The sequence below is a fragment of the Haematobia irritans genome, chromosome 2 (genome assembly GCF_050003625.1).
Source record: "Haematobia irritans isolate KBUSLIRL chromosome 2, ASM5000362v1, whole genome shotgun sequence".
Lineage (NCBI taxonomy): Eukaryota > Metazoa > Arthropoda > Insecta > Diptera > Muscidae > Haematobia > Haematobia irritans.
Window position 1 is genome coordinate 61544421 of NC_134398.1, and position 22342 is coordinate 61566762.

The 22342-nt window shown below is 31.2% G+C and overlaps 1 protein-coding gene across 1 annotated transcript in view; it reads left to right on the forward strand.

Moving 5' to 3' along the window:
- side-II (sidestep II transmembrane protein) overlaps positions 1–22342 on the forward strand; it is a 645324-nt gene that overhangs the window by 601343 nt on the left and 21639 nt on the right. The window contains exon 16 of the mRNA XM_075294734.1: positions 20684–20865. Coding sequence (XP_075150849.1) covers positions 20684–20865 — 182 coding nt within the window. The remainder of the gene's footprint in view (positions 1–20683; positions 20866–22342) is intronic.

Here is a 22342-nt window from a genome sequence, read left to right on the forward strand (position 1 = left end):
TTGGTATTGGAGTCAATACCAAAATCCTTAAGGGAAGGTCAAAATCTTTGGATCCAAGTAAACTTTATTTGAGTGTATAGTTAAGTGATTCAACTTAATACTGGGTGCCTTCACATGAAAAAAATTTTATTTGTCTAAGGTCAAAATCTGAAATTATTCTGTGTCTTTAAACTTGTTGACTTTTTATAACTTGACTTGAATCTGAATTTAAGATGCCGTTAACACGATTTTAACTTTGATAGCACATGAATAAACAAGCTGAAAACCAAAGAAATAAAAAAAGTTTCCTAGAATCAAGTACGCAAAGCTCAAAGTTAAAAACGAATTGTTTCTTAAGTGCACTAAATTTTCTGTTTCTTTGACTCGATATCAATACAAAAATCATTAGTGTAAAAACAAAATCTTTGGCATCGGGCATGCTTTTTTTTTGCAATGTATATATGAAATATTACATATGGTTTTTCTAGCAATCTATTGTCAGTTAAATTATGTATCCAAATCTATATTGATTCTATCTCTGAAATAAGTTATGTTGGCCCTTTGCTCACCTCTCAAGTCAATGACATATTTTATTGAGTCTATAGTCTCCTTAGAGCTTTTCACATCCCACTAGACATTGTCTAATTGCATCAGACATAACTCAAAACAGCATGCAGCGATTCCCATCACGCGCATAATATATGACCCTTTGCGTTTCATAGGCACGCATGATTTTGTGTGGCAAACCTTAAGAATGAGATAACTGACAAATTTGTTTGAATGTGTGGTAAGCGGCTGGATGCGAGTTGAGTGTTGATACGAATATGTGTGAGTGGGTGTGGTTGGTTTGCGGTAGAATATCTAAGTATGACCATGGTTTGCGTCTGTGTGTGTGTGCGGATAAGAATTGAAATCCCATACAAGCTACGAGTCCACAATCATCAAATATGCCATACATATATTTGTGTGTCCCTACTTCTTCCATTTCGGTACAAAGTTATTTTTGCACGAATTTCTTCTACTCCCACGGCAATGGCTCCGAGTAGAGTGTTTGTGCAACTTTCTCAACCGTGGTTCCATCAAACATTCTCTACAAGTGCTGAATGATTTATGAGCACCAACAACTGCCCTGAGAATCTACGACAAAACTGGCAGTAAAGCAGACAGAAAACAGTGACGGGGTCAGGGAAGTTTTGCACGGTGTTCTATTGAAAAAAAAATTACTTGGAAATTTTCAGTAATCAAAATTCTACAACCTGTCGGAGGTAGGCAACATATTCTTAGAAATTGTAAACTTTTGTTTTTGGCACTTTTCTTTGTAGTGTTTTTATAATATTGATTTCAAAAGTACAACTTAACAAAATGTCTGGCTTTGTTTTGTTTATCGGTTTTCCATCCATTCTTCGATCGTTCACCCCAAAAAAATGTATAAGTAATTGATTGTGGTAAACATGACATGAAAAGTCGTTGTACGTTCTGTAACGCTAATTTGAAAACAGCATCTGGTTATGAATTAGATACATAATGCATATATAAGATGACGGATAAAAAATGGTGGAAAATCTGTTAATATCGGTTTTGCAGTATATTGTAGAGGCTTCGAGGACTTTGTAGGCCATAAATATAAATATAATTTCATGGCAATTTAATAGAACAAATCCCTCTCAGAGACAATGCGTTGAAATGATATGACTTTTGAAGATAACTTTGAAATTTTTCACATTAGATTTAGATTTATAGGATACTAGGTACTTTTTATTCCAAAATCATATTCGATTTCGTTTATATCATGCACAGCTCTTTGCTGACTTTATGTCTTTCTAAATCTTGTGAAAGCTGTTTGAATATGTAAAATTACATTACTTCCATTTGGTTTGTTTACTTTAATTAAAGTTTCTTAACATCGGCTGGGGTGAATACATAGAACTGCTGGACTGTATGCGTAGAGATAATTGTCTGTTGATGACAATAAGAGCTACATGGTCTAGTGGATAATGTGTTTGCTTACAATTTGTATGATCCGCGGTAAGTTTGTCCGTCTGTACGTATGGTAGACAGAATGATAAAAAATAAAATTAATTAATTAATTAAATAATTGACAGAGTCTTTATACATTTTTTGTTTCACATCCTGGAAATGAGACAACACCTACACAAAAAACCTATAATTTTGTCTCAAACAAACTTCAGTACAACGAAAAGCAAATGGTACACGATAATTGTTTGTGTACAATTTCGTTTGGGAGGAATGAATTATGTTTTACATATAGTGGAAGGTTATTGGTACAAATATATGAGATAAGATAAGGAGTCAAATCGGGAGATCGGAGCTTTATCGAAACATAAACCGATATAAACTTGGCATAGCCTCTTTTGGTTCTAAAATACCTCTAGCTTTAAAAGCCCATCAAAATCGAGTTGATATTGAGGCTCAATATGTCAAATAGGCACAACAAAACCATGGACCTAATTTAACACACCTTTCTATGGATCAAGAATATCCCCTAATTTTAAATTTAAAACAAATCTCATGGAAATTTCGAATTTAAAAAAAGTACTTGAATTTTCTTAATTTTTTTTGTTTCCGAGCCAAAAATGCTGCTTCCTTAAAATAAAGACATTTTTAGGGAGATATCTAGCTTTAAATCTAGGCTCTAAAAAACTTTAAACTAAATATGGAAAATCATCAAAATAAGTCTTAAGCTATATTGAAAGATTTTTTATCTTTAATTCAATATCTGATAATTTCAAGATTATTTTTTTAAATCAAAAAAATTCTTTATATTAAGAAAAATTTTCTTTAAAGAAAAGACGAACGACTTTAACAAATGAATGCAAATTTCAAAAATTCGTGTCCTTAATTAAAAAAAAAATTAAAGAAAATATTGTGAACTTTCTTTAAATTTAAACTTCTTTATATTAAAGATATTTCTCAATAATATTGTGTGAATTGCGTGTCCCAAAATTGAAGTTGCGTAATTATGTTGATATTAAGTAAAAATTGTATTAAGTGTGGCCAAGAAAAGTAAAATTGTGAGATATACAAAGTCAACAAACTTAAAGACAATTCCATTAGATTTAAAATTTTTTCCGAATTATTAAACCCTACACTGAAAAAACAGTGAACCCACCAGGAAGAAAACTTTGGATTAATTTTAGAAAATGTTGAATATTTTTAGAAAATTTTAACTAAACAGTATTACAAACGCTGGCATCACGCCGATATCACAAAAATAAGTAAATATTTTTCGACAAATTCAATAAATATTATTAGACATAAATAATTTTTTTTCACTTGTTGAAGAAAATTTTATAGTTAGAAGGAAAAAATTGGAGTTCAAAATTGCAAGAATGTCTTTAGTGACATACGAAGTTCATGATGGACGCATTTTAAATAAAATTTACAAATTTAAAGAAATAATGAACTATTTTGTGAGAAATACGAAATTAGTAAATCTTTATGCTTAATTTGTGTATAATTTTTTCCCGTTGTTAAGTTCATTTAACTAACGTACGCAAAAAATTATTAGAGTGAAGAAAACTTTCTCCAAACATAATAATTCCATGAACTAAAATAAAGTTAAATTGGCTTTAGTGAAATAGAGAGTTCACTTTTTTTAGTCAAACGACATTTGTTTTCATGTTAAGATACCCATTTTCAAGTCGAATCACTTAACTATTTGGAAAAAAAACGATTTTAATGAAAAGTTTGTCGACTTTTGGACAAAGAAAAAAGGTTTATAACGGAAAAATACGTCTTGTATGCTAAGCTAAATTCGCATTCGTATTTTAAGGGCATGAAATCTTTGGCCACACGACAATACATTTCTCAATGTATGGGGGTTTTATAAAAACATGGTATGATATATACACTGAAAAAAAAGCATGCCCGGTTCCAAATAATCGGAGAATTCAAGTAAGACACAATTCTTTTAAATTTGGGGTTTGTATACTTGACTCTAGGAAGCAAATTTTAATTTTAAGTTTCTTCAGCGTTTTTTCTTCATAATTTATCAACGAGAACGAGTTAACGACAACTTTATTATGCTATGTTTCAAGTAAAAAAGGTCTTTAAAATAAAGTGTTGAAAAACATGTCCTATTTTTTAACGATTTTTTGCTTTGTAGTCAAGATGCAAAAAGACAACAAATTTAAAGACAATTTCATTAATTTTAAAGAATTTTTCTGAATTATTAAAAATTTTCTTTCATGCTATGATACCCAGTTTTAAGTGAAATCACTTAATTATAAGGAGAATACGACTTCACTGAAAAGTTCATCGACTTTTGGACAAGGAAAAAACTTTATATTAGAGAAATGCGTCTTCTATGCTAAGCTAAATTCGCATTCGTATTTTAAGGGGATGAACTCTTTGGCCACACGACAATAATTTTTTCAGTCTAGCAAAATTTGATACAGTTATTTTTGTACTTAAAGTAACTATTTTAAAGCAAATCGAATGGCAATTTTCGTTTCATGTTCTCAAGAAGTCAAATCGGGAGATCGGTCTATATGGGGGCTATATTCATACTTAATAGCTCTAGATTACTAATTTCAGGAAAATTTAATGAAAATTCCAGGTTCCATACCCTACTGGGAAGATCTGTCTATATGGGGACTACACAGCAATACGGCATTGCTCAAATAATCCTGTTTAGCACATTTTCATTGCAACTACTTACAGACCCCTCTTTCCCACTGGGCACTATGGGCAAGTGCCCAGGGCCCCGCGACAGATAAGGGCCCCCTAGTTGCTGCCAGATTGCTGAATCTTATTACGAAGATGTTAATGAGAAAGAGATAGAAATTGAATGTTTGCCTTTAACAGAATACTTGAAAATTGTGGACAATGAAAATGAGGGAACTAATTCTACACTGAAAAAAAGCATGTCCTGTTCGAAAGATTTTGTCTTTACTTGAACAATTTTGGTATTGATTCCGAGCCAAAGAAGCGGAGAATATAAGTAAGGATACTTTTAAGACACAATTCTCTTTTAAATTTGGGTTTTGTGTACTTGCTTTTAGGAAGCAAATTTTAATTTTTCGTTTTTTTCAGCTTTTTGTTTTAATATGCTATCAAAGTTCTTTAAAAACGAATTAACGACAACTTTATTTTCCAAATTCAGACTTGACTTCCAATAGAAATTATGCTATGTCTCAAGTAAAAAACATCTTTAAAATAAAGTTTTGAAAAACATGTCCTATTTTTGAACGATTTTTTGCTTTGTAGTCAAGATGCAAAAAGACATCAAATTTAAAGACAATTTCATTAATTTAAAAAAATTTTTCGGAATTACTAAAGTCAAGTTGACCTTACCCCAAAAAAAATGTTCTTTCATGTTATGATACCTATTTTTAAATCAAATCACTTAATTATAAGGACAAAACGACTTCGTTGAAAAGCTTACCGACTTTTGGACAATAAAAAAAACTTTAGATCAGTGAAATGTGTCTTCTATGCTAAGCAAAATTTGCATTCGTATATCAAGGACATGAAATTTTTGGCCTCACGACAATATTTTTTTCAGTGTTTGTTAAAAATATATCAACTTTCGAAAGAAAATAACATTGAAGACACATTTCCAAATGTTTAAATCGCAATGAGAATATTTGTAAACATGATGGTTACTAACTGCAGTTCCTTCTCCAAGCTGATGTCCATAGAATGTGATGTGCTAAAAGCATAGAATTTGAAGAGGTTTGCCTTTCTAAAATCTAGAAGGGTTCCTCTTCAAAACGACATAAATTAGGTGGCAACCCTGATGTCAGTCTCTCTAAAGCCAACCTCTGATGTCTGATAATGATAAAAAATGATTGAGTCGTAAAAAGTTGTAAAAGAATTAAGTCGTTTAAAGTTGCTTGGCTCCGTAGCGTATACTAATCGATTTTATTTTATCGTTACAGTTGCCGGTTTAAAGTACCATCAACCATCGATCGATTATTTTTTAAAATTTTTAATTCTACCTTTGCTCCTAATTTTTCGTATTTTTAACAAAAGAATTTCATGAATTCGAATATAATTGAATTCTTACATAAATTTTTAATCACTAATCTTTGAATTCTAATAGAGTTAAGTTTGTGGCAATATTACATTTATTTATTCGCTTCATGCGAGTATCAATAAAAACCTTGTTTATCTATTTTTTGTTGGTTTATTATAACAAAATAGTGTTCTGTCAAAGTCATAGGGGCCCCATTATACTAATATGTCCAGGGCCTCTAAAAGGTTAAAGACGGCGCTGACTACTTACACAGTTCTCGCTGGGTACATCAAAATATGAACCGATATATACCAAATTTGGCATAGCTTTTTATGGACTTAAAACCACGGTTGCCATAGTTGGTAGAATTCTATCAACAATTTTAGATTTTTTACTGTTTGGTAGATTGGTAGAATTCTTGATATTTTGGTAGAATATTCCTATTCAGAGGTCTTCATAAATTTGGTATACAAAATAAAATTTTGACAAAATTGTCTATAGAATGTTAATAAAATTTTCTATATAAATAAAATTTTGATAAAATTTCCTGTAGAAAAATAAATTTTGACAAAACTTTCTGTAGAAATAAGATTTCGACAAAAAGTTTTATAGAAATAAGATTTCGACAAAATTTTCTATAGAAATAAAATTTTGACAAAAGTTTCTATAGAAATAAAATTTTGACTAAAGTTTCTATAGAAATAAAATTTAGACAACAGTTTCTATAGAAAAAATATTTTGAGAAAATTTTCCATAGAAATAAAATTCTGACAAAATTTTCTTTAGAAATAAAATTTTGACGAAAGTTTCTATAGAAATAAAATTTTGATACAATTTTCTATAGAAATAAAATTTTCCATAGAAATAAAATGTTGACATTTAGTTTCTATAGAAAATAAAGAAACTAAATATAGAAATTTGACAAAATTAAATTAGATAATAAGTTTTTAATTTGGTAGTTTTTTAGTAAAATGTTCTCCAAATTTCGATAGATTATTTTTGGTTCGAGTGGCATCCGTGCTTAAAGCCCCTCTAGATTTTTTCATCTTCACCATTGAAATTTGGTTTCTCTTTTTATACCCTTCACCACTACTGTGGTATAATAAGTTTGTGCATTTGTATGTAACGCCAAGAAGGAGTAATCATAGACCAACCTTTTAGTATACGGATCGGCTTAGAATTAAATTCTGAGTCGATTTAGCGATGTCCGTCTGTCTGTCTGTCTGTCTGTCCGTCTGTCTGTTGATGTATTTTTATGTGCAAAGTACAGCTCGCAGTTTTAGTCCGACTGTCCTAAAATTTGGTATAGGGTCCTGTTTCGGCTCAAAGACGATCCCTATTGATTTTGGAAAAAATCGGTTCAGATTTAGATATAGCTGCCATATATATTTTTCACCGATCTGGTCATAATTGGCGTGTATATCAACCGATCTTCCTCAAATTCCGTACATCCGAATATTTTATGAGTCTCGAAAAACTTGCAAAATATCAGCCAAATCGGTTCAGATTTAGATATAGCTCCCATATATTTCTTTCGCCCGATTTACACTCAATTGCCCACAGAGGCCAATTTTTTGCTCCGATTTAGTTGAAATTTTGCATAGGGAGTAGAATTAGCATTGTAACTATGCGTGCCAAATTTGGTTGAAATCGGTTCAGATTTGGATATATCTCCCATATATAGCTTTCGCCCGATTTACACTCATATGACCACAGAGGCCAATTTTTAACTCCGATTTAGTTGAAATTTTACACAGGGAGTAGAATTAGCATTGTAGCTATGCGTGCCAAATTTGGTTGACATCGGTTCATATTTAGATATAGCTCCCATATATATGTTTTTCTGATTTCACAAAAATGGTCAAAATACCAACATTTTCCTTGTTAAATCGCCACTACTTAGTCGAAAAGTTGTAAAAATGACTCTAATTTTCCTAAATTTCTAATATAAATTTCTAATATGTATCGAGTGATAAATCATAAATAAACTTTTGAGAAGTTTCCTTAAAATTGCTTCAGATTTAAATGTTTCCCATATTTTTTTTACTAACATTGTGTTCCACTCTAGTGCATTAGCCGACATAAATTTTGAGTCTATAAATTTTGTAGAAGTCTATCAAATTCTGTCCAGATCGAGTGATAATTAAATGTATGTATTTGGGACAAACCTTTATATATAGCCCCCAACACGTTTGACGAATGTGATATGGTATCGAAAATTTAGATCTACTGTGGTGAAGGGTATAATATAGTCGGCCCCGCCCGACTTTAGACTTTCCTTACTTGTTTATTTTTATATCCTTCACCACTACTATGGTACAAGGTACTTATGTTTGTGCATAAGTATTTAACGCCAAGAAGGACCAGTCTAAGATCCATATTTTAGTATACCGATCGTCGTAGAAATTAATTAGGAGTCGATTTAGCGATGTCCGTCTATACCTAAGAGTAGTTCTATGCGGATTATTTGCAATGTTTGTGGTGATCATGTTCCTTCTCTACGTGTGGTACAGAAATAAATATGAAAATTCGAATTTTGATTTAAAGCTAGATAGCTTCGCAAAAACTGACTTTATTTTAAAGAAACCCAATCGTAGACTCGTAATCAATCCCAAAATCCTTAAGGAAAGATCCACATCTTTCGACCCATGTTAGGTTTTTTGAAGTTTACCTATTTTTTTATCACAGAATGTTATAGAGAACACTGTGCAGACCTAGATATATCTAACACTATGATCCCAAGTAAACACCATTGACTATGTATGAGCATTTTTCCTTTCACCATATGTACTTACTATAGATGGTGTGAATATGTACAATTGTTGAGTTTAGTTAATATTTGTAAGTGTTTCGTTGCGTGCGTCTGTGTGTGTGGTGTGGTTTGGTGTATCCTTAAATTTGTATGCATAGCTTCGATGATTTAGAAGTGTGCGTATATCTCCTCAAAATATTTGTGTAGGCATTGAGGAATTGCCCCAGTGTTACATGTGTTGATTTACTTCAAATAGAAATGGAGAATGTGCCCAACATAAAAGATGTAGGCAAAATAAAATATGAAACTCTCTAGCAAACCTCAAGAGGCTATGAATGTTGTGGCAGAATTCTTTAATACACATATCCGTTGGAGCCACAAGACTACTTATGCGCAATAGGTATGTCATTGGTTAAGTGCTTGAATTTTGAATTTTTATTGGTCTTGCAAAAATTTTATTATATTTCGTTTTCGTACGTAAATGTTTTGCCCTCAGATATTTTGATTTTCGTTTAGAGATCATTTGTGGTAAAATTTCAGTTTGCCCGCCCCTCACCCCCATTGGCATATCGGCTTAATTCGGATGCAAATATTAAACATTTGCATGCATTCATTATGGCAAGGACAATCACGAATTCTAAAGAGAGTTACATGATGACATCGTATCTTTGGGAGGGGGGAGGGTGGCTCCTTTCAATATTCTCCTTCAAATTTATAAGAGCATATCAATTCATCGAGACATATTAACGTCAATTAGTTTTGTGGTTTCCTTCAATGGTCTGATAAATGAAGTGTACATAAAGTGCTATTGCTCAGTGATATAATTGAAGTGGTTTTTGAAAGTGTCATTCATGTCAAACTGTTTGGAGTAAGACATAATTAAGAGATAGCCACAATATACTGGTTACAGCATCGAATAGGTTCTCCTTTATGGGAAGTAATTAATTTGTCATAATGTGTTTCAACAATGGGGCGATTGGATAATTAATGATTTGGATTGAATTTGCTATAGTTTGAAAGAATATTGAAATTTCTTAATCTATGTAGGTTTTTTGTGTACATTGTTGTTTATGTGCATGTATATATGTTTAGTACAAAAAGAACTTCCAAATAAGTGATTAGGTTCCCCAACTTTTGATCTGAATCTGAGAATTTGGGTGAACTTCACATGGGCTTATAATAAAGCAAAAGTACCTCGCTTTCGAATCCTTTTCATTTTCTTGGAAGTTCATTCGGATAAGGAACAAAAAAAGCAAAAAATTTTCACCAATTCTATTGAACCTACATTGACAAAAATCCGGTTCCAAAGATTTGGTCTTTATACTACGAACTTTGATATTGATTCCGACCCAAAGGAACAGAGAATTGTTATGGGGATACCTTTACAACAGAATTCTCTTTTAAATTTGAGTTTTGCGTTTTAGATTCAAATTTTAATTTGTTCGTTTTTTTTTTTCTTCATGTTATATAAAAGTCCTTTCAAAAGGTTTTAATCACAACTTAAATTTCCAATTCCACTCGACTTCAATTAGAAGTTATGCCATGTGTCAAGTAAAAAATATGTTTGAAGGAGTGAAAAACATCTCCTATTTTTAACGCTGTTTCGTTTTGTAGTCAAAATACAAAAAGTCTACAAATTTAAAGCCGATTTCAGTAATTTAAAAGAATTTTTCAGAATTATTAGAGCCAAATTGATCTTAGTCAAACAAAATTTTCTTTCGTGTAAAAATACTTAGTTTTAAGTCAAATGACTTAACAGCAAGGACAAGATGACTTGAATTGGACGATGAAACAAAGTTTATATCACAGAAATGAGTCTTCTATTGCAAGCAAAATTTGCACTCGTATTTTAAGGACGTGAAATCTGTGGTCTCACGTCAATATTTTTGCCGGTGCTGATTAGTGTGATCCGAGTTTCCAAATTCAAGTTTGGTGTAGTGCAAAAAACTTGCTTTGCACTAAATTTAATTCTTCATTGCACCAAACTCTATTTAACTTAAAAAAAAAAATAAATTTTAAAATTTCCCAATATGAGAAAATTTCTTTCACTTTAATATTTTTTAGTGTATTTTTTATGAACTAAAAGAGAGAAAAACAATTTACAAAAATGAAACATAAATATTTATTAAATTCGTATTTCCCAGAATATAGTTGCTATACAATTTAATTAAAAATTTCTAAAATTAAACTACACTCAAACAACAGTGATCCCACTAGAGAGGAACTTTTTGGTTAATTTTAGAAAATTTTACATAAACTGTATTGCAAGCGCAGATGTCACGCCGATTTCACAAAAATAAGTAAATATTTTTCGTCAAATTCAAGAAAAATTATTAAACATAAATATATTTTTTTCACTTGTTACAAAAAATTTCGTAGATTGAAAAAAAAAAACAAGGAGTTCAAAATTGTAAAAATATCTATAGTACCATTCGAAGTTAAAGATGGGCGCAATATTGGTAAAATTTAAAAATTTCACGAAATTCTGAACTATTTTGTGGGAGACACGAATTTAGAAAATCATTATGCTTCATTTGTGTTTAATTTTTTTTCAGCTGTTTGTTTCATTTAACTAAGGTACACAAAAACTTGTTAAAAACTATGAAACTTTCTCAAAACATGATAAATGAAATAAGTTGGCTTTAGTACCATATAGGGTTTAATTTTTTTTTGAGTGTACATTTTCTCTCCTAGTAGTCATTATTATTATTATTTTTTTTTTGTGTAGGCTAATTTATATTCATATTTTAAAGGTAACGCTTATTTGTGGTTATGAAGATATTTCTCAGCTTAATATCAGTCTTTTTTATTTTTATGACTTAAAACCAATCTCAGTCAAATAAAGAAAATTTAAATAAACTACAATAAAGTAATGAATTAATTGAAAGATGAAATATGAACAACCCATTGCACATTTATATCGAAGGACATTTTAATTGTAAAACCTTTTTCTCTGAAAGCATAATTTAAAGTATACAAACAACAGAGACGTCATCGAGATGTATGCGGTTTTTATTTGCCCTATCCATGCATGACTTACCAATTGTATTTCTTATTCGTCGAAATGTATACAATCCCAAGAAAATGCCATATTTCCTTTTTCATAAATTATTCATACGTTTATCAATTGAGTTGCTTTTTCAACAACGTCCAAAATGAAATTTTAAGAATTTTAAAAGCCATAATAATAGCTTGTATATAACAATAATAATAATAGTAATACTGCGAGTAATGGAGCCGGTAATTTACTCAATACGAAGCAGAAATAAATCAAGAATTATTTACCAAGGAAAAAATCCATTAAAAGTCAACAAAAAAGTACAAGAGCAATTCGAAGAAACAAATAAAGTCATAAAAATAATAACAAGCCATGGCAATCAATACAAAAGCTAAATACCATCCTACATTTAAATAATGTAACAGTGTCTTCCAGATGAATCCAAGGACATGTGGTCCCAAGCTCTCCCACATTGCTTAGATGCATATATAAATATTTATCAAAAAATATATGTATAAGTATCAATATAATTTTTTTGTACTCAGTACACATTGTAAACATTATTTTAATACATTCCATTACACTAAATGAGTCATTTTGCGTTTTTTTTATGTCATAGCAAAATATCAAAACAGAGAAATCCTCAATATACTACCATGAATTATTACAATTTATATGGATAGTCAATATGATTGTACCCTTTACAATAATGTTTGCAGTCATATAAAAAATATAGGCAAATATTTATTGAGTTTATGTATGAATGTTTCGATAAATTCTGAAGGTTTTAAAAACCCCTAAACCTTACAATAGGGACAAAAATAACTTTGTCGTTTCATTTGTAACATATTGTCATGACGATACTTCTAAAAAAATTGGAAAATAATAAAAAGTTGGAAAATGGCCTACACACGCAGAGAAGGAATATGATCACCTCAAACATGTTTCAAGAGCAAAATGTTATTTTTGTATGGTGACGATGTAACATGTTTGTCACTAAAATGTTATTTTCTCTTCAAATATAACCTGCTCTCCAAAATAAAAGAAAGAATAAAAAAGAAAATAACATGGTTGCCAAAACCATGTTACATGGTCACCACCCAAAAATAACATTTTGCTCTTAAAACATATTTGAGGTGATCACATTCCTTCTCTGGGTGCATTGAGAAAAAAAATTTCAAAAATATTCCTATTATTAAACCCAAATTGGATACACAATTTACAAAATATTGAAGACAAATTTCTTATAATAAAATTTTAAGTAAAAGAAATTTTTTATAAGGAAAATTTACCTCAGTTCAAAGGCAAGACAAACATCATTAAGACAAACGATTTTAAGGGAGAAACGCAAATTTCCCAAAATTGTTTTTAACCCATAAATGCACAAGAACACCGATTCCTCAAAAAAATATATAATATGTAAAATGACAAACAAAAAGAACATCTGTATAGCACATTTTTTGCTATGTTGTTTTTTTTTTTAATAGTGCCTGTATCCTAAAAGACAGAGTGCACGTTAAATTATGTTTTTGTTTACAAATTAACAATTTGATTTTAGTAGAAAGTAGAGCTGTTTTTACAATACACACATTTTTAACCAATATTACTTTTGTGTCTGGTAAATGTTAACTAATATTCAATTTGTACGCTTTTGAATTTTCGAGCAAAATTTGATTTTCAATTTCAGATTACACAGAAGTACTATAGATCTGCGCAAAAGCATATTTCTTAAAACAGCGTTATGGCGTTTTAAATCCAAAAAAAAAAACGTAACTTCGTAGAATTCGATCACCATTTTAAGACGTAAAAATATTTTTTCTGGTTGTATCTTAAAAGATACAATCCGCACTTAATGGTTAAATTAACCGATATAATAATTATTTACATTTAAGATGAAAATGCTTTAACTACAGACTAAGACTTATTTTTATTGCTTTATTACGATAAATCTAAAAGAGAATGAAAATCTGTATACTAATTTGAAGTTTATTGATCCCAGGTTTAAAGGTAGATTGGTCCCTAAAAAATGTCCTTGTTTTAAGAATACATCATCTTTTGGTCGGAATCAATACCAAAAGCCGTATAGGAAGGTCAAATTCTTTGGATCCAAATAAACTTTTTTTAAAGTGTAGAGCACTAAAGAGATAGATATTCAATCATGCATCAAAATGTAGAAAAAATCGGTAGTTATTTCCCGAAAAAAAATGAAAAATTGGTATTCTCAAGTAATTTCTGCAAAAAAAAAAAGTTTACGTAGATCCAAAAATGCAGAACTTCGAAGATTCAATATATCAGTTAATTAAAAAACGATTTAAATCAAAAATATTTTTCTTTACTTTAAGGAAATTTTTTCCGTGGAGAGACTTCCAAAATTCCTGTCCTAAATTTAATATATTTTTATTTAAAGCACAGATTCTTTCTTTTAGTGAAAATTGAAAGAAATTAAAGAAATTTGTCCTTAATATTTCTTACAGTGTACGATTTACCTAAATTTTCCGTCCGTGGTGGGTTCACTTTTTTGAGTATAATTTGAATATTATAGCATCTATAGCTGGATTGTTTCCTGCAAAATGTCTATATTTTAAAGACAAATTGTTTTTTAAATCAAACAGAATTTATTCAGATTTCCTTTTTAAATCAAATATTTTATAATCATACCCTTCAACACTACTGTGGTACAGGGTATAATAAGTTTTTACATTTGTATGTAACGCCAAGAAGGAGTAATCATAGACCAACCTTATACGTATACGGATCGGCTTAGAATTAAATTCTGAGTCGATTTAGCGATGTCCGCCTGTCTGTCTGTCTGTCTGTCCGTCTGTCTGTCTGTTCATGTATTTTTGTGTGCAAAGTACAGCTCGCAGTTTTAGTCCGATTGTCCTAAAATTTGGTATAGGGTCCTGTTTCGGCTCAAAGACGATTTGGAAAAAATCGGTTCAGATTTAGATATAGTTGCCATATATATTTTTCACCGATCTGGTCCTAATTGGCGTGTATTTCAACCGATCTTCCTCAACTTCCGTACATCAGAATATTTTATGGGTCTCGAAAAACTTGCAAAATATCAGTCAATGGTTGGCGTTGGCAACATTGGTCTTTTAAAGTCGTGTTTTGTTATTATCTCCGCAAAGTAAAAATATAATTAATAATATTTAATTCATTTGCCTGGCTATTGACATTAAAATATCGTTATTTAATTCAGTACAATCAATAGAACCTGAATTGAATAAAATGACATCGCGACGAAGCCTTAAAAATCGAATTTTTTGTGGTCAGTGCAAAAAAGAAGTAAAAGAAAATGATAATAGCATAGAGTGTGATAAATGCACCGAACAGTATCATGCTCGGTGTACTGCATTGACCAAAAGTCAATTTGATTACTTTTGTAAAAATGACAACGAAGAATATGTTTGCCATGTATGTGAAAACACAAACAACACATCGAATAACACAGCGAATAACAACACTTCGTTTGAAGCTCAATTGGATGTCATCAACATGAGGTTAAAAAAACTTGATCAACTGGATAGTTTGACCGATGCTATGAATTTTATGTCTAGTAAATTTGATGAAGTTTTGAAAGGAGTAGCTGAGAACAAGAAGAAATTGGAGGTAATGCAGAAAGAGAACAAGGCATTGAAAGGAAAAGTGAGCGAGCTGCAAGAATCAATACGGTTTTTAAATGATCAGAGAGTAAAGTACGATTGTGTTATAACTGGTATACAAACAGCTGATGATGTCTCAGCTGAGGCTGCGGTATTGAAGTTGGCGAGCGATGTTGGTGTTGATGTGTGTAAAGAGAGCATTGGTGATGCCTACTATTTGAAAAATAAAAGCGCTAAAAATGATAAAAAGTCCATTGTAGTAAAGTTTAATTCAAAAAAATCAAAGGAAAAGCTTATGATGATTAAAAGTAAATTGAACGAGAAGGATGACACTAAGAAAATATTTGTACACGATTATCTAAGCAAGGAGACAATGACACTTTTGAATTATGCAAAGGCTTTAAAAAATGTTGGTTATCGTGCAGTTTATGCTAAAGATGGCAGAGTTTTTGTTAAGATGACTGAATTATCGAAACCGAGACTAGTAAAAAACATGGAAGAAGTAGATAATCTATTGTTGCAAGCATCAGTTCATCAAAACAAAAGGCAATCAAAACAGCTCATACCAGTTGAAGCAGATGAATCAGATGATAATTCCTATGTATCTCCAACGTAAATATGTTATATTTCATTATATAATGTATTAATTAGTATGTACTATTATTATTACTAAAAAAAATATTTCTATAATGAATAATAATCAATACATGAATTCTTTTCAATTATTTAAAAACATTTTTGCTAATTTGAAATCCAATGATTTCCATTTGTTATCTGTAAATATCAGAAGCATGTCATCAATTTCAAAATTTAACAAATTTAAAAATTTGATTTCGGAATTGCCAAAGCTACCACTTCTTATTCAATTGATCACGTGTACAGCAACATTTATAAACCTTTTTTTATAGACTCAATTGAGTGTGAACTATCCGATCACAATATAATTTCTTGTAGGATAGCCTTCGGGGTTAAGAGTTGTGAAGTTGTGAGTGATAGTTATATGGTTTGTGATTATGAGAAGTTGAACAATGTCCTAATAGATAAAATTCGGGATTTACAATACACAGGTGATCCTTCAATTTATACTTCTTGTTTAACAGCTTGTTTGGACGAAGCGATTAACATTTCAACTGTGAATAAAACGAAGATTTATGATTTGAGGAGCAGCATAGCTCCATGGGTCAATGGAAATCTTAAGAAACTTCTGGCGTACAAAGATCGTCTTTTGAAGCTTCGTAGGAAGAATCCGCATTCAAATATAAACTTATATTTGAAGAGCATCAGTAGAGTGATTAAAATTGCTTATAAAAATTCAATGAACAACTATTATGCTGATACTTTAACGAATTTGAGGAATGATCCTAAAAAGTCATGGGGCTTCTTGAACAGATCACTTGGAAGAGTTAATGATAGAGAGATATGTATAAATGACAGGTATGGAAAAGTAGTTAAATGTGATAAACTTAAGAGTGAAACTTTGAATAATTATTTTGTGGATTCAATTCGGAGGGTGAAGTCAAGAATTGACGAGCACCCGAATGATGATATTAATGGCTTAGGAACATTGGGTACATATAACACACGTTTTCGTATTAGTTACACGTCTAATGAGGAAATAGAGGACATTATTAGTAACTTATTACCTTCTAAGAGTTGTGGGCATGATGGGATATATCCGAAGACGCTGTTATCTTGTGCTACTATAATAACTCCATATTTAGTGAGGATTTTTAATGACATGGTGAGAACCTCAACATATCCACAAATCCTTAAAGTACATAAAGTGGTACCAATACCTAAAAAAAGTGACGCTGCTGCGTTAGAAGATTTCCGACCCATTTCAATTCTGCCAGTTATTGACACTGTTTTCGAGCGTGTAATACATAGTCAACTGTATAGGTATTTTTTGGATAATCATTTATTGAATGATTACCAATATGGCTTTCGGAAAGCATGTGGGACGGAGGAGGCTGTTATAAATGTGCATACCAGTATTTGCAAGGGATTAGATGAGGGTCATCGGGCCGTTATTGGGGTATTTTATGATTTATCGAAAGCCTTTGATCTTGTCGATCACAATATTTTGATAAGGAAACTCGAATCTTATGGAATTTGTGGTAATGGACTGATGCTATTGAAAAATTATTTAACTAACAGGAAACAGTTTGTACAGCTGAAAGGGCAGAAAAGTTCACTGAGAGATGTCAGGTATGGAGTACCTCAAGGTAGTGTTTTAGGGCCGCTACTGTTTTCTATTTATATAAACGATTTGAAGGATCTAACATTGGATGGGAGGATATTTATTTACGCGGATGACATTTGTCTTATTTATCCCTATAAAAATGAAACAGCGGTAAAGCTTCATATAGAAAGAGATGCGTCATTGATTTTAGAGTTTATTCGCCTTAATAAGCTCTATCTGAACTCCGACAAGACTCAACTTATCAGATTTAAACCTCGTTTTAAATTCAGCAATCGATTTAGTATTCATATTAATGGAAGTGAGATACAGGAAGTTCACACCGTACGATATTTAGGTTTACATTTACAAGGGAACCTTTCGTGGGATAGTCATATACATTACCTTAAATCTAAAATATCACCAGCACTTGGATTACTATACAAGTTTCAACACAGGTTCGATATGAAAACTAAACTCTTAATTTTTCAGGCCTTGATTCAAAGTCATTATAGTTACTTGCCTATAATTTATGGTTGGAAAAAATCAGCTGAGTTGAAATCTCTTCAACGGCTTCAGAATAAAGCTCTGAAAATCGTAGCAAATTTGAGAATTTCTCATTCCACTTTGGACTTATATCAGGAATTTTTCCCCACAATTTTGCCTATATATGGAATTCATAAACTTCAATAAATGATCTATATTTATAAAAGCTTACATAATATCGGACATCACACCATACACTTTGTGAGAAATCAGCTATCGGTAAATACCCGTAATAGAAATAATTTAAAAATAGCTTATTGTCAATCTGAAACCACAAAACAACGTATTGATCATGTAGGTACGCAGCAATATAATTTGCTGCCCCCATATATTAAAGAAATTGAACATCTATCTTTGTACAAAATTACTTTGAAGAAATATTTACTAGAACGAATTGAAGAGCTTCTGGTATAATGTAAATGGAGATAAAATATTATTAATTATTGTATTTATATAAAATGGAATTTAAATAATATTATGTATATCTTTATTAAATTGTTAATATATACTTTATGAACAGTCTCTAAAATGCCTAATGGCGCAGAGACGAAATGTATTAATGTTTTGTAATTTGCACAATAAAGATAAAAAAAAAAAAAAAAAAAAAAAAAAAAAAAAAAAAAAATCGGTTCAGATTTAGATATAGCTCCCATATATAGCTTTCGCCCGATTTACACTCATTTGCCCACAGAGGCCAATTTTTTGCTCGGATTTAGTTGAAATTTTGCACAGGGAGTAGAATTAGCATTGTAACTATGCGTGCCAAATTTGGTTGAAATCGGTTCAGATTTAGATATAGCTCCCATATATAGCTTTCGCCCGATTTACACTCATATGACCACAGAGGCCAATTTTTAACTCCGATTTAGTTGAAATTTTTCACAGGGAATAGAATTAGCATTGTAACTATGCGTGCCAAATTTGGTTGAAATCGGTTCAGACTTGGATATATCTCCCATATATAGCTTTCGCCCGATTTACACTCATGACCACAGAGGCCAATTTTTAACTCCGATTTAGTTGATATATTGCACAGGGAGTAGGATTAGCATTGTAGCTATGCGTGCCAAATTTGGTTGAAATCGGTTCAGATTTAGATATATCTCCCATATATATGTTTTTCTGATTTCGACAAAAATGGTCAAAATACCAACATTTGCTTTGTAAAATCGCCACTGCTTAGTCGAAAAGTTGTAAAAATATCTCTAATTTTCCTAAACTTCTAATACATATATATCGAGCGATAAATCATAAATAAACTTTTGCGAAGTTTCCTTTAAATTGCTTTAGATTTAAATGTTTCCCATATTTTTTTACTAAAATTGTGTTCCACCCTAGTGCAGACTTAAATTTTGAGTCTATAGATTTTGTAGAAGTCTATCAAATTCTGTCCAGATCGAGTGATATTTAAATGTATGTATTTGGGACAAACCTTTATATATAGCCCCAACACATTTGACGGATGTGATATGGTATCAAAAATTTAGATCTACTAAGTGGTGCAAGGTATAATATAGTCGGCCCCGCCCGACTTTAGACTTCCCTTACTTTTTTTTTACTGACATTGTGTTCCACCCTAGTGCATTAGCCAACTTAAATTTTGAGTCTATAGATTTTGTAGAAATCTATCAAATTCTGTCCAGATCGAGTGATATTTAAATGTATGTATTTGGGACAAACCTTTACATATAGCCCCCAACACATTTGACGGATGTGATATGGTATCGAAAATTTAGATCTACAAAGTGGTGCAGGGTATAATATAGTCGGCCCCGCCCGACTTTAGACTTTCCTTACTTGTTTTTGTATTATAAAATTTACGTTAATAATCTTTCAGGTCATGTTAATTATTTTTTCAGCATCGATCATCTAGAGCTTCAAATATATATAGTTTTATTTTTAGTTTTTATTTGCGTATTATTATGAATAGTAGACTATGTACGAAGTTTCAAACCGCCGAAAAAAAATTTTGAGGCAAATTTAGGATGCATAATCAATATTTTTTGTCAGTGTGGTTTATGTAGAGTACCATGCAGTATACTCCTTTAAGTGTTTTTATTTACTTTACAATATGAGTATAAGACCATGTGCAAACCTTAAAACCCCCCAAAAATAAATTTGAAGCAAATATCTCACTTTGTCTGTCCATAAAAAAATCACAACTTCTTAATAAAATCAAAAAGAATTTCTGTGGCCTGACTAAAAAGCAAACAACCCCAAAAATGGTGATAAAAAATCATATCTAAAAGTTAATGTTGTGACATGACACAATCATCGAACAGAGGTATAATAATAGTAAAAATATTAATAATAAAATAATAAAAGTTGAAGAAGGAAAAAGTCATTCCCAAACCAAGAAAGATAAGGAATGTTTTGATGTTAAAAGGGACCACCGATAAATTATGCAAACCAAAGGAATTGACATCAGTTAAGGGAATTTCAAAGACAACCCCTCGCTTTTTTTTGTCCAACATTAAAAGGGTAGTCCGCTTAGCCCAAAAAGAAAAATCCAAATACAAAGTAAAATGCTAGAATATATTATCATTGATTTACAAATACAAATAGAAACCCTGATGGTTATCGTTAAATTTATTCGGATTTTTTTCTCTGATTTCTTTCTTTCATTGTCCTTTCATTACAGATTCAATATCACCAACCCAGAGGAGCCACAATTTTCTTTGGAAAATTTGGATACGTTAACATCAATAATGACGCAGGAGAACAATTCATTGAAATTGCGTATTTACGCATTCAATCAAAAGGGACGAAGTGCTTCATATCTAATACAGGATCTGGTCATTGGAGCGACAGGCTTCAAAAACGGTAAGTATTTGATAATCAGGGCTTTCAATCATTTTGTCAAGCCTTTCTCAGTTTGTTTTTTGCCCATTTCATTCAGATTGTGTGGTCAGAGGGAGGATATGCTTGTTTTCTGCATTTCCATTAAAGTTGTTTTCTTTTTGTTTAGGACTCATCAATAATGTCATTCGGTGTGTGTTCGATTCTTACCGAAGAATCAGAATCAGTTAAAGATATTTTTCTTTGCCAAAGTCCCTAAAGACGATGATTGATTACCCGATGACATGCTCAAATCGACAGGTGTTTTTGACTAATGGTCTGTGGGGGTGTTATTCCTGCCACCAACAATATTATTGATTTCTTGATGTGCTTCCGATTGTCAAGCATTTCCGTCTTGATTTCCATCATCATCATCATCATTCTATCCTATCCTATCCCTTGTATTTCAATATACATTAAGGTATGCATAGGTTTATTTACATACCGTATATATTTAGGAACTCCTTTGTTTGTTTGCTTAAGATTCCATAAAATGGAATAAAACAGCGCGTGCGATTCCTTATGGAAGGCAACATTTTGTCATTTCTACTATTCATGGTCAAAAAAAAATCATTTTACCATTAGAAAGGAATATTTAAGAGTGATTCCCTTGTGGTATAAATGTAAACCATTTTTTTTTTTTTTTTTTTTTTTTTTTTTTTTTTTTTGAAAAGTAAGTCATTGGGTAAACGAAAAATTTATTTAAATGTACCTTTCTGTTTGCGTTTACATTTTCTAATGTTATATGAATTGGGAAATCTCATTTTTTTAGGAAATACTTTAAAATTAATGACAATATCAATTTGTTAAGATTGTTATGTTCTTACTCCATGCAAGGCCTTAGCTATATGGTATCCACACTTTCAGGACTATGGTCCTTAAAACATTTACAAAAGTCCACAACATTTGAGGTTACATTTTCTTCTCACACCGCAAGAATTTTTAGAGTACCCAAGTTTCAGAGTTTTTACAGTAGTGCACCTGCGAGCCTAAATTTCGTCCACCTTTCGTTACTTCTTAAATGATACGCTTAATATTACCTTTAGGACCATGCCTTTTGAACCATTTTGTATATCCCTCAACACTACTGTGGTATATGATATAAACCTCTGTGGCCATAAGAGTGTAAATCGGGCAATTTTTTCCAAAAGATTCTGTACCAAATTCGGGGATGGACAGACTTAATCTGAGAGCTGTATGTTGCACACAAAAATATATGAACATACAGACATCGCTAAGTCGACTCAAAATTTCATTGTATATCGGTATACTAAACGATGGGCCTCAGACTGGTCAATCTTGGCGTTACATACAAATGCACAAACTCATTATACCCTGTACCATAGTAGTGGTGAAGGATATAAAATTGCGACAAACTGAAGCACTGGCACTAGTCCTGGGATAGGTTCGTTAGTGGCAATTCGCAACAAATTTCCGTACACAGACAAAAGTATCACCAAAA